The sequence below is a fragment of the Leptonychotes weddellii genome, chromosome 9, assembly GCF_054177405.1.
Source record: "Leptonychotes weddellii isolate Sample4059 chromosome 9, ASM5417740v2, whole genome shotgun sequence".
Lineage (NCBI taxonomy): Eukaryota > Metazoa > Chordata > Mammalia > Carnivora > Phocidae > Leptonychotes > Leptonychotes weddellii.
In genome coordinates, this window is record NC_138377.1 from 64242003 (window position 1) to 64254019 (window position 12017).

Genomic DNA, 12017 nt, shown 5'->3' on the forward strand with positions numbered 1-12017 from the left:
ATGGTAAAGTCTAACTGCCTTATTGAACAAAAAGGGAAACTGGGGTCAGAAAGGGGGAGGTGATCTGTCCAAGTTCACACAACATAGCAGGTTCTGGATAGAAGGAGGAAAACAATTTTAGTTGGTTCCCTTTGGAGAGATTGGCTTGGGGAAAGAAGGTCACCACTCAGTCCTGATCTTTCTAGAACCGATTCTAGGACCTTTCTTTTGTCTTTGCAAAGTCTCATGCTCCTATAAAAGGGATTAATTGATTGATTAACCCATAGAACAGATGTGCACTGAGGACCTTCTGTGTTTAAGGCATCGATCTAGGTGTTCTGAGAGAGGTATAACAACTTGTTATCCTCATACATTAAAATTCACGGCATACATGCCTTCCCATTGTCCTAAAATAGACACATACTCTGTCACAGTTAATTAAGCAAAATTTTTTGATTGCTTGGAAATGAAATGATGTCTCTTGAGATGACAGAGCCTCTCAGTATGTCCCAGCACCAGAGTTGGGAGCACTGCCACATTCCTCTTGTTTTTCACAGCTCCCAGAGGCACGAGTGGGGCCAGACGCTGTGCTATCTATCCTCTTCCCCAGTTAGGCCTCTGAGCTGCTTGCCCCCAGTTAGGAGCCCCTGCCACCCGAAAAGTTGCTCCAGCCCAGAGGTGACTCTTTAGGGAACAGAGTTGCACCATCACCCGGGCTTTCCAGAACTCTGGCTCTCCAGGGCACTTGGGCTTTGGGAGAAGCAGGTTCTGGTGAAGGAGGCTGGCAGGCAGCCTCCAGGTGCTCCAAACCTCTCCTTTGTTTTTGCAGGTGCACCCCTCCCAATCCAGCCCCAGAATGGCACTGCCTCCCAGCCCACTGGCTATGGAGTATGTCAATGACTTTGACTTGATGAAGTTTGAGGTAAAGCGGGAACCCTCTGAGGGACGATCTGGCCCCCCAACAGCCTCACTGGGCTCCACACCCTACAGCTCAGTGCCTCCTTCACCCACCTTCAGTGAGCCAGGCATGGGGGGGGCTACCGAGGGCCCCCGGCCAGGCCTGGAGGAGCTGTACTGGCTGGCCACGCTGCAGCAGCAACTGGGAGCTGGGGAGGCACTGGGCCTGAGTCCTGAGGAGGCTGTGGAGCTGCTGCAGGGTCAGGGTCCAGTCCCTACCGAGGGGCCCCACAGCTACTACCCAGGGAGCCCGGAGGAGACAGGAGCGCAGCATGCCCAGGTGAGTGATCACTGAGTTGGCCTGAGGGGAGGCAGGGTGAGGCGGGACAGCCCAAGAGAGGAAGGAGAATTCCAGGACAGGGTTATGGATTGGGGAAGAGACAGAGGGCAGGAGAAAAGAAGGGCCCTTGAAGGAAATCAGAGAAAACTACCTTCTGCTCCCTCCCCTTTTTCCAAATGGAGAGAAATGAGTAGTCAGAACCAAGAGGAAGAGGGAGAAGACAGGGTTAGAAGAGGACCAAAAGGGGAGAGTTGAGAATTAATGGGGAGCGGTTCTTTACAGGGAGGTAAATATACTCCGTCTGTGGAAACCAGGGAAAGAGTTGTGCGTGGAATGGAGTGGAGTTGAGACTGTGGGAACGGGAATGAGGTTGGCCTTTTCAAACATCGTGCTTCCCCAGCCCCCAGTCTTCTCAGGAAGGATTGGGACTCATCCTATTAATTATAGACACAGATGGGGGTGTTGAGGGCATTAGGATGTAATCCAAATCCTTTGAGGGTCACAGGGTTGCGGCCTTCAGGACAGGGGAGCGAGGTGCATTGGCGGGGCGGGGTCTGCCTGGGCGCGTGTCCACTCGACACCAAGAGAACCTGGAGCCGGACGCTGAGGACCGCGCAGGGTTGACGCGGGTTTCCGACCGGCGACTGGCTCGCCGGACCGCGGGAGGCGGGGCCTGCAGCGCGGGGCGGACCCAAAGGGGCGCGCGCTCCCCGGGGAGGAGGGGCTTGTTGGGACCTGGGGCGGGGTCTGGGCTGCGGGGTGGATTCGGTGGAAGGGCGATCATCAGGTAAGGCTGGGGCCGGGGGCGGAGCCTCCCAGAGGGCGGGGCAGTCCCTCAGGCGACCCGAGGGTGGAGCCGGGCGGGCTCCCGGCGCTGACCCGCTCTCCGCCCGCTCCCTCTGCAGCTGGCGGAGCGGTTTTCGGACGCGGCGCTGGTGTCGATGTCTGTGCGGGAGCTCAACCGGCAGCTGCGGGGATGCGGGCGCGACGAGGCGCTGCGGCTGAAGCAGAGGCGCCGCACGCTGAAGAACCGCGGTTACGCGCAGGCCTGTCGCTCCAAGCGGCTGCAGCAGCGGCGCGGGCTAGAGGCCGAGCGCGCCCGCCTGGCCGCCCAGCTGGACGCGCTGCGGGCCGAGGTGGCCCGCCTGGCCAGGGAGCGCGACCTCTACAAGGCTCGCTGTGACCGGCTGACCTCGAGCGGCCCCGGGGCCGGGGACCACGCCCACTTCTTCCTCTGAGCCGCTAGGGGCCGCCGAGGGGTGTCGTGGGGGGGATGGGGGGGCACCACGCAGGAGGCCACTGTACCGTTCACTAGATGGTTACTGAGCGCCTTCTGGTGCCAGACACTCCGTGGTATGACTACACATAAATATCCCCGAACTTCCTGGACCCTCAAGGCATGCTCCGAGGTTAGATGCTGGTCATTTTCTGGGAGGGAGGTCTTCTCTCCTCACGCAGGCAGCACACAGAACCCTCCACCTCTGTTCCACCCCACATGACCAGGACACCGAGATCTGGAGGAGCCAGTGCCGGGCACTGTGGATGAGGGGGGGAGGGCGGGGAGGCGTGGATGATGGCTGGGTGACAGCGAATGGGAGGCGAGGGAGTGGTGTGACTCCCCCTCAGTTTAGATTTTAATTCAAGGTTTTCAACCTGTAGTGCATTAAGGCGGTAATTAGCAATGAAGCCGTCTTTTCATTCCGAGACTTGGAAACTCCCCATTTTAGGACGACTGCATTTTCAAGATCTCAGTTACCAACAGCAAGACAGACTAGGAACTCTATCCAAGAGGCTTTCCTCCCACCCAACCCGGTGGCCTCCAGGGCCCAGAGCAGCAAAGGCCTGAGGAGCTCTGGGAGTGGTTGGTGTGGGCTGGGAGAGAACTCTGGGAAGGAGTCTGGGGACCTGGGTGCTAGTCCCAGCTCTGCCACGGGATACCTCTGTCACCTTGAGAAAACCACTTGCTCCCTGGGTTTTGGTTACCTCCTCTAATCCTGGGTTGGAGACTTCCGGCACCTTTTCAGTTCTGGCATCTCCTTGGTGTGGGAGCCCCAAGAGTCTCCCCAAGAAGCCCCCAGGACAACCTCACCGAAGGGACTTCCTGTCCTGCTCCTGCTTCCTGATTGCAGCCTCTGCAGTGGATGAGCCCCCGCACTGGTCCTCTGCTGCTCCCTCCAGGCTGCCTTGGCCTCCAGACCTGCATAGGGTACCCTTGCTACCTCCTGCCTTGCTGAGGGCTGGGGTGAGATTTTACCCAGTATGACAAGATGCTGAAGGAATGCAGTTTTTGTGAATTAAACTTGAAGTTCAGGCAGAACTTTATACTATTGGCTAAACGTTCTTGCCATTTAAGAAGTGTTCATTCTTTAGCCTTGCTCCCAGTGTGTGTGTGTGTGTGTGTGTGTGTGTGTGTGTGTGTGTGTGTGTGTGTGTGTGTGTGTGTGTGTGTGGTGAGTCTCAGTTCCGGAGGGCCAATGAAAATGGGGTGGAAGGGTGGGGATTGGGCCAGATGGAGCCTCCTCCTCCTCCCACCATTGCACAGAAGCCCAGAAGCATCAGTGACTGGGCCAGGCTTGCCTATGGCTATCCTGAGGTCCCACAGTTGCCATGGTTACCCAGCCCTCTGGTTCATCTGCCTACAGAGAGAGTAGGCGGGGGCTCTGGGCAGAGCAGAGGCATTGAGCTAGGAGCAGCTACCTCACCAGCCACTGTCGTAGGTCCTCTAAGGGACATAATAAATAGGGAGAAGCAGTTGAGGGTGGGGAAGAGGCTCCCATATGTCTCTCTTCCTTTCTGCCCCCTCTATCCACCCCCTCCCCAGCTGTCTCTTCCCATCACAGTTCTTATTCCCTCCTCCCCCTCCTCTAGCCCAGCTCGTCCCTCTTCCACTCAGGAACCTGCAATGGGAGGCATCTCCTCCATCTCCCCCAGGATTTCTTTTTCTTCTCCTCTCCTTCTCCACCACTGGCCATTGGCCACCCTCTCTGGCTCTGGCTGAGTGACTCACAGCACATTTGGTCTCTCCTCCTTCATCTCCTTCATCATTGAGGGAGAGGCTGGGGCAGGGAGGGTCCCTCCAGGATCCTGTCTTTTCTTCCCTGGCTCTGGATATCACCTGTCTTCTCACCTGCTCTCCGGAGCTTCAATCCAGACCCAGCACTGCTCTTGCACACCTTCCTTAACTGGCTGAGGCCCTGCACAGCACACACACACGGGCAGAGACACCATCCACAGGAACCTACCCCCATACACACAATCAGCCCACGTATACATACACCTGGGGCTCAAGATGAGGCTCATACAGAAGTTGCACACTAGTGATTTAGAGTGTGGGCACTTCAGTCAGATGGGTCTGGGCTCACTTCCAGGCTCACCAGTTCTTTGATGATGGGTGGATTTAAATGAAGCCTCACTTGATTTGAAGAAAAATGGGGAAAATGATGCTAACTACCTAGTGAGAGTGAATGCATTTAAAGCACGTAGCACCAAGTTTCACACATGGTGAACAATAATGTTCACTGCTGTTGTTAATGTTATTAAGGGCACACAGCCTGACTTTCTGAAACATTAAGGCCACACTCGTGGAGAGGCAGGGATGTGCAGTGCATGAACACACGCGCACATTCACACATTCAGGAAAACCAGGCTGCGCAGACCTCAGATGCCCCCTCTGTGTTCATAATCCACTCACAGACCTGCTGCCCTCCTTCAGTCCCCCCAACACCCCTGCTTGGCCCGCCCCACAGCTGTGTGGGGGCTGGAGCGCAGCTCCTGGGGGACTCAGCTGGGCTTCTCTAGAGACAGCTGTAAGAAGGCATCAACCTGCCCCTTTGACAGCCCCTCATCACCACCCCCCATCTCTGGTAATTAACCTCCATGGTGCTGGGCCCCCTGGGGTTGGGAGGTGAGGGTAGGGGCTCCTCAGATCCCACTGGCACACAGTTGGGGTGAAACTGCTGAGATACCAGGCTGCGTGGGAGCTCTGGCTCAGATCTGAAAGTTGCTGGTCCTCATTTCTTAATGGTGTTTGTGTGGATGGGTGGGCGTTATGGACCGTCCATGGACATCTGAGGCATGATAGATAGAGGCTGAGGTGCTAGGAGTGGTTCCCTTTATTAACGACCAGAAAGTCAGGATCACTGAAGAAAGTCACAAGGCTGAGGGGTATGGGGCCTGGAGAGAAAGAGCAGGGCTCACCACGCACTTCCAGGACCTAGGGGCCACAGCTGGTCCAAGAGGGAGAGGCACTGGTCACTCGAGTCACAAGGGTCAGGACAGGCACCTGGGACAGGGTGGGATAGTCATCAGCACCTTCCTCCACACCACACCGAGCCCAGATGCGCTCCACCAAGCCCCACTTTGCACCCCTGTCCACCCCTTTGGGCCCCCGGGACTCACTGAGAGGCTGAGGGAGGGTTGGTCCGGTGGGAGGCAGTCACGGGCTAGGGCTGGGGGTCGTGGCCGGTGTGCAGGGCCTGGGAGACCCGGGGCTGATGCCCTGGCTGGCGTAGTACTCCACCACCTGCCTGGGCACCTCAGCCAGGACGCACTTGGCAAGCGCAGAAGGTGCGGCCTGGGCGTGGGGGCGGGGACAGGGTTAGCGGGTTAGCGGGCCGGAGAGTGGGGGGAGGGGTCAGGCAAGGGGGCGGGGCTTCGGGGTGGCCGGCTGGGCTCCAGCGTCCTCCGCACGCCACCAACCCGGTGTGGGAGAGACGGGTCAGATTTGAGGGCCTGAGGAGCTGAGGAGTCCTTCGGCCGGGAGGGGGCGCCGGGCACTCACATCCTTGAAGTCCCGAAAGGGCACGAACTGGACGATGTCGCGGGCCGCGGGCACCCCTCGGGGGCAGCGCAAGGGACCGTCGTCGCCATCCAGCAGCCTCATGTCGGAGAAGTCGGCATTGCCCACACCCACGATGATGATGGACATGGGCAGGCGGGAGGCGCGCACGATGGCTGCGCGGGTCTCGGCCATGTCGCTCACCACGCCGTCCGTGAGCACCAGCAGCACGGAGTACTTCTGAGGGCAGGCAGGGGGAGGAAGGGTAGGCTCTGTGTGCAAGGGCGTTGGCACCCGCCCCAAGCCCAGGCCCTGGCCCTGGCCCCCCCGCCCCCCCCCCGGGGAGGACACCCCGTGGGGCAGCGCCTGGTTGCCTGCTTCCTCTCCTCACCGTGGCTTGGCCGGTGCTCTGCTCGCGCTGAGCTGGCCCGGCCACGCGGTTGATGATGGGGGCCACGTTGGTGGGGCCATAGAGCTGGATCTGGGGTAGGCACCGGCGGTAGGAGGCGATGACCCCCGAGATCTCTGTAGGCGAGGAGGTGAGGCCAGCAGAGATTAGCAGGGAGCCCTTTCTGACACCCTTAAAGCAAGGAGGTCCTTCCCTGTCTCAGTTCTGCCTGGCCCCCTAAATTCCTCAGTAAGCGGGCGAGGTGGATGGTCCAGGCTCTGGGAGAGGAGGCTGGGCAGATGCTGGGCCAGGGGCCCAGAGTCCCAGGTAGACAGGAGCTGAGTGGTGGGATGGGCAGGGGGCTGCGCCTGTGAGGATGCAGTCTGTGCCCCTGCATGGGGTGTACGGGCTGTGCAAGCTGTATGGGGGGAGGCGGGGCTGGCGAAAATCTCCTCTTACCTTCACATTCAGGGTTTTCAGGGTCAAAGTTGATAGCAAAGTCATGGGACACCTGTGAGGGTAAGGTGAGAGCAGCGAGATGTCTTTCCTCCTACTCTCCCACCAAATCCTCCCTTCCTCTTAAACCCAGCCTACCTCAAAGTTGGGGGGGATTCGAGCGCCAAAGCCAAACGCTGGAAACCGCTTATCACTGAGGAGAAGAAAAGGCTGTGGGGCCCATCGGGCAAGGCCTCCCTACCTGTCTCCCTCCTCCCCAGCCTACCCTCCTCCCACCTGTCATAGTCCTGGCAGATGCCTCCCACTGCGCGCAGGGCCTGAAGGTAGTGGTTGGGCTGGCGGGGGCTGAGGCAGTGTAGGGACTGGCTGCTCCTTGGGTCCCCATTGGAGGCGGTGAAGTCGATGGCCACCTGGTGGAGGGGGGGACTCTTGTCACACTGCATCCAAGGGAGCTCACAGAGAGGCTAGCCCGGAGCTAGGGTCTGTAGGGAGGACTAAGGTATATCCAGTCAAGCCCCCAGGTAGCCCCATCATGGAGTGGGGTGAGGGGTACAAGGTGACGATGCTAAGCGTCCTGAGAGGCCCCCAGGAGGGGCAGGGGGGTTTGGGGCTCCTTCTGTTCACTGCGTGTTTGGCCCCTTCCTCTTGCCCGTGTCCCCTATACCCCTGGGCCTTTACCGTGAAGCTGATCTGGCAGCCGCCCATGATATAATCCAGGAAGGTGTGCACCTTCTCCACCTAGCAGGAGGGGAAGAGGTAAAGGAGCAGGATGGTCCTTTGAGGAGAGAGCTGGGTGGGGCTTCTGTGGGGGACATGGAGGGTAGTTTTTGAGGTTGAAGTTCCCGGTGGGATAGGGCAAGCCTTCTCAGTTCTCAGAAGAGGAGAAACTGGTCTTTGAAACAAGGACAGGGTTAAATCTGAGGGTCCGACGTGAGGCAGGCACTGGGATTTACCGTGCACTGGGCCAGCACTACGGTCCCCGAGCTCTTGTAGTTCTTCTTCTTGTCCCGGTACTTGGGGTTGATACAGTCCCACTGCATCTAGACCCCCCCACACCCCACAAGCCCAGAGTCACAGTTCCATCAGGTGACCCCTTGGCTCCCTTCCAGCAGAGCCTCCCAGACCAAGACCCCCAGGGCTCTGTCCTTAGACTGAACCCGGGTACTTTCCACCCTCTCCCCATCACATATACTGGGCTCTTCGGCCCTCTCAGAATTCTCCCAGGGATCTTGGTGACACCTCCTGCCCAGGGTTTGCTGTTCCTTCCTGCATCTCCTGGAAGGTGCTGGTGAACTCGCCGATGAAGTCATGCTTCCCGCTCGAGTCATAGTCATACACCAGGAACTGAGAAGGCAAGGAGGGGAGGGGAGAGGGTCAGGGTTGCTTTGCCGTGGTTGCTGGGGGCAGGGCGAGGGATTGAGGGAGGTTGGGGCTTATAGTCCCCGGGGGGGCCCCAGCAGGTGTCCTCAGCCTGCCCAAAGAGGCTACCTGCTGATCTTTATTCTTTGGCTCCATCTGGCAGGGACTTTGGCCTTGATAAAAGGTACACAAAGTGGGAACGTTGAGCTGTGACTGGGTCTTTACCCCACCGTGGGAAGGGCTTATCACATGAGGGAGACGGAAGGGTCTTGACACAGGGGCAGTGTCTCAGACAGAGGCCGGCTGCTCCGGTCGGCTGTCCTCGCTTGGCGGGGGGCTTCACCTTGAGAGGCCGGTGGCCGTCACAGCTGCAGAGGGAGTGCAGGGACAGGCGGAATGGCTCCCAGCTGGGGTTCAGGTTGTTCTTCACCACCTTGGAGAGGCACCAGAGAACCGGTCACCTCCTAGCCACATCCCCTTACTCTGCTCTTCCTTCCTCCCTCCCCACGGCCCCAGTCACCAACCTCAGTCCTCCAGACGAGCTGGTCACTCTGGTCCCCATCGGTTTTATAGATCTCCATGAAAGGGTCAGACTTGCTGAACAGATCCTGGGCGTGCAGAAGAAAGGACCCGTGAGCCTGGTGAGGTCGGCCGGGGGAGGCGGCTAACACCGAGAAGGGAGCAGCACTGATTCGTCTTGAGTGGGGGGCCTAGGCTCTCTAATAAGGAAGACGGGGGGCTAGACTCTGGGGCTCCAACCTTGTTGTCCAGCTTGTGGGCTCTGAAGGTGAGCTGCACATAGTCATTGGTGCCAGATACCTCCTCGGCCACAATCTGCAAGGGGGATACAAGTGGCAGGATTTCTCCCTACCACCCAAGGGGCCACCTTTTACCCTTTCCCTTAGGTGGGGACCAGTCCTGGACATAATGTCACCATGGATGTCCATGCAGGGGGCATTGAATGCCCCACCCAAGGCGGGGGGGTACAGGTGACCTTGCCTACCGTGATGGTGGACTTGCCCGCAGTCTTCCCATTCTTCAGCAGCAATGGCTTAGTGACCTTGGTTTGTGACACGATCTGGAGGTGGAAGTGGAGGGAGCCCCAGCTGTGACACCCCCCACCTGCCTTGGCCAGGTAACAAGGGATGGAGTAATAAGTGTCCTTCGAGTGCTCACAGGGGCTGTACTTGGGCTAGGGTTGGACTTAATTTCCACAGCAACATTAAGAGTAGGCACAGTTTAAATGAGGAAACTAAGACTCAGAGAGGTTAAGTATCTTGCCCAAGGCTGCACAGCAGGGAATGGGGGAGATGGGGTCCAAGGCCCAGACTGAACTCGCTCCAGAGTTGATTCTCTGTTATTTTGGCTTTCAGAGGCAGAAGCTGATTGGGGGCGGGGGGGTGGATGGGAATGCAAACCTGGCCCAAGGTGCATTCTGTAGAGCCGAGGAAGGTGTCATTGCTGGGGCCGGTGGCTCCGTCCTCAGCGTCAAACACGTGCAACTGCAGGGGCTGCTTCTCCTCAAAAAAGTACTCAAGGGCCAGCACCCGGGAGAAGACCGGGCTGGAACAGGAGCGTAGCACCTCGGTGCGCTCCACCTGCGGCAGGAGGGGCAAGGGCCCTCTGGGAACCCAGGCTTCTTTTCCCTGCCCGGGACCACCCTGCTCATGCTAGCTTTCCTCGGGCTCCCCCATCCCCTGTGACTAGCCCTTCCCTTGCTAGGTTCGACGCTGAGCTCAGGGTGCTGCCAGCCCCCTGAACCATCATCAGTCCTTTGGGGCTCCCATGAGGCCTTTGGGAGCTGTGCCACTTCCTCTGGGCCCATCTCAGGACCCTCTGGGACTCTGCGGACTTTGGAAGCTGTCAAACGGTTTGTGTTTGTAATGATGGCACACCTGTCTCCAGGGTTACCCCCACAGCCTAGGAGAGGCCCCTCAGGGTCCTCACATTCCCCTAGGAGGCTTTCCTTGCCCCTTCCCAGCCCCCCTCCTTCCCAGACCAGGAGGTTAGTTAAGATAAGACCCGAGCCCGTTCTCACCTCCACCCACTGCTCATCAGAGTAGAGCTTGAGCAGCACGCAGGGGTGGGGCTTGGTGAGTGTGTCTCTGTCCAAGAGGCCATGGCAGGACACCCGCAGCTCCACCCGTGAGGCCCCCAGTGTCATGGCTGGGGGCTCAGGCACCCATCCCATCTCAGGGTCCGACATGTCACTGTGGGGACAGAGCAGATGGCCTGGACGCTGGAAAGGGAACATCTGCTAGGGGAGGGGTCTGTCTTCTGGGAACCTGGGCCCCACTCCCACCTTGTCCCGCTTCCCGAGGCCCTAGGAGCTCATGGATCTCCTGCTTCCCCCCTACTCACCCCCACGCCTGCCCTCAGCTTGGCTTCCCTGGAGCTCTGAACAGGGAGAGCAGAGGACCTGAGCCTCCCACCCTTGCACAGCCCTGTGCCTCTGTCACCCCTGCTGGCCTACTCTGCGTGGATGGGGCTGGAGAGGGCTGGGGGTGTGTGGGGGGTTCCTAGCAGTCTTGGCTCCTAGGCCATTGATTGATTCAGGCTTTCTGCTATCTCAGCACCTTCTGCTATTTCCCGACTGATGTCTGAGCCAGCACTGCACTCAGTCTTGGCACGAGGGAGCTGAACTGGGGCAAGGGGGTGGGGAAATGGGTGGAGGAGCCCCTGGAAGCCTGAAAGGGATGAGCCTCAGGAACGGAGTCTGCAGTGGGCAGGAGGAGGCAGGTCGTAAGATGCCCGGCGGGGCTGTCCCTCTCCGCCTCCCCCCACTCACCTTCTGGGTGGCTTATGGCGAGGGAGGGGTGCTGGGCTTGGGCTGGTGGAGACAGAGCCCTGTCCCTGCTGAGAGCCCCTCCAGGTTCCTGGCAGGGGCTCCCACTATGACAACTCTCGCTTCCCTCCCCACCTCCCCTGTTCTCACACTTCTTGGCAGCACTGGCACTGTCTCTTAGCGACAGGATTTTTGGGGAGCCACAGCCCCCTCCATGCTGCCCGTGGGATGCACGCATGCCACCCTCCCCCAGCAGTGGTACCAAGCCTCGGGCAGCAGCAGGCAGGGGTATGCTGGCCCGAATTCGCGGCCGGTCAGTCCATCTATCTGTGTTTGTCCACATCGCTGGGTGAGGCTGTCTGCTCCCGTGTCGTGCGTCCCCCAAGCGAGTGTGCGTTGGTGTGTCTGAATGCCCCCGCCCTGTGTGTCTGTCCCCTAGCTGTGTGCCTGTATCCAGGAGGGTGTGCCCGTTCCCATACCTCCCTCAGAACTGGGACCCTTCTCTGGCTGGGTACCCCCCTCCCCATAGCGCGTACCTTTCTGGATGTGTGAAGGAGGGTCTGGGAGGGTGGGTGGGGGTCTCTGCCTTCCAGCCCCAAGTCTCCCAGTTCTCGCAGGGTCCCTGAGATGGGCAGGGGCATGGGGTGGTGAGGGGATCGGGCAGGACGGGAGACCTCTCTGGGGGCCGGGGGAGACGTTGTTATGGAGACGGGGCCAGGCTGGGCCAGGCTGGGGCTGAGCTGGAGGAAGGGGAGGCTCACCTGGGCTCTAGTCGGGGGCTCCTCTCTCCGGCTCTCTGGCCCTGGCCCTGACTCCCTTGCTGCTCCAGCCGCTGGCGCCGGCTCCGGCTCCGGCTCTGCTGCTATTTATGGGGCCTGGATGGGGAGGGGTGGGGGGGCCGCAGCACCAGCTCCCCCCGCACAGACCGGTTGGGAGGGAGAAGAGGGGAGGGGCAGGGCCACTGCCTGGGAGGGAGCCACAGAACCGGGGGAGGAGGGCGGGCCGGGGGCGGCTCAGAGGCAGGACCCCCACAGAC

At 59.7% G+C, this 12017-nt stretch overlaps 2 protein-coding genes across 2 annotated transcripts; one reads left to right on the top strand and one right to left on the bottom strand.

Annotated features, from left to right (window-relative positions):
* Nucleotides 1-835: 835 nt before the first annotated feature.
* On the top strand, nt 836-2468 carry NRL (neural retina leucine zipper). The gene is made up of 2 exons (XM_006738640.3): nt 836-1216; nt 2122-2468. The coding sequence occupies exons 1-2, from the start codon at nt 836-838 to the stop codon at nt 2452-2454; spliced, it is 714 nt and encodes a 237-aa protein (XP_006738703.1). The 3' UTR covers nt 2455-2468.
* Nucleotides 2469-5310: 2842 nt separating this feature from the next.
* On the bottom strand, nt 5311-11837 carry CPNE6 (copine 6). Its single transcript, XM_006738638.3, has 17 exons — nt 11743-11837; nt 10235-10406; nt 9615-9794; nt 9200-9274; nt 8956-9030; nt 8721-8804; nt 8540-8629; nt 8077-8181; nt 7791-7877; nt 7516-7575; nt 7114-7247; nt 6976-7030; nt 6841-6892; nt 6385-6518; nt 5997-6233; nt 5615-5789; nt 5311-5498 (listed from the first exon to the last, which is right to left on the bottom strand). Exons 2-16 carry the CDS (start codon nt 10400-10402, stop codon nt 5652-5654), a joined length of 1674 nt encoding a protein of 557 aa, XP_006738701.1. The 5' UTR covers nt 10403-10406; nt 11743-11837; the 3' UTR covers nt 5311-5498; nt 5615-5651.
* Between the last annotated feature and the right edge of the window lie 180 nt (nt 11838-12017).

Coding starts and splice junctions, on each gene's coding strand:
- NRL (XM_006738640.3), top strand. CDS start 836: ATGGCACTGCCTCCCAGCCCACTGGCTATGGAGTATGTCAATGACTTT. Junction 1,217..2,121: donor CAGGAGCGCAGCATGCCCAG/GTGAGTGATCAC, acceptor CTCCCTCTGCAG/CTGGCGGAGCGGTTTTCGGA.
- CPNE6 (XM_006738638.3), bottom strand. CDS start 10,402: ATGTCGGACCCTGAGATGGGATGGGTGCCTGAGCCCCCAGCCATGACA. Junction 6,519..6,840: donor TGAAAACCCTGAATGTGAAG/GTAAGAGGAGAT, acceptor CCTCGCCTACAG/AGATCTCGGGGGTCATCGCC. Junction 6,234..6,384: donor AGAGCACCGGCCAAGCCACG/GTGAGGAGAGGA, acceptor GCCTGCCCTCAG/AAGTACTCCGTGCTGCTGGT.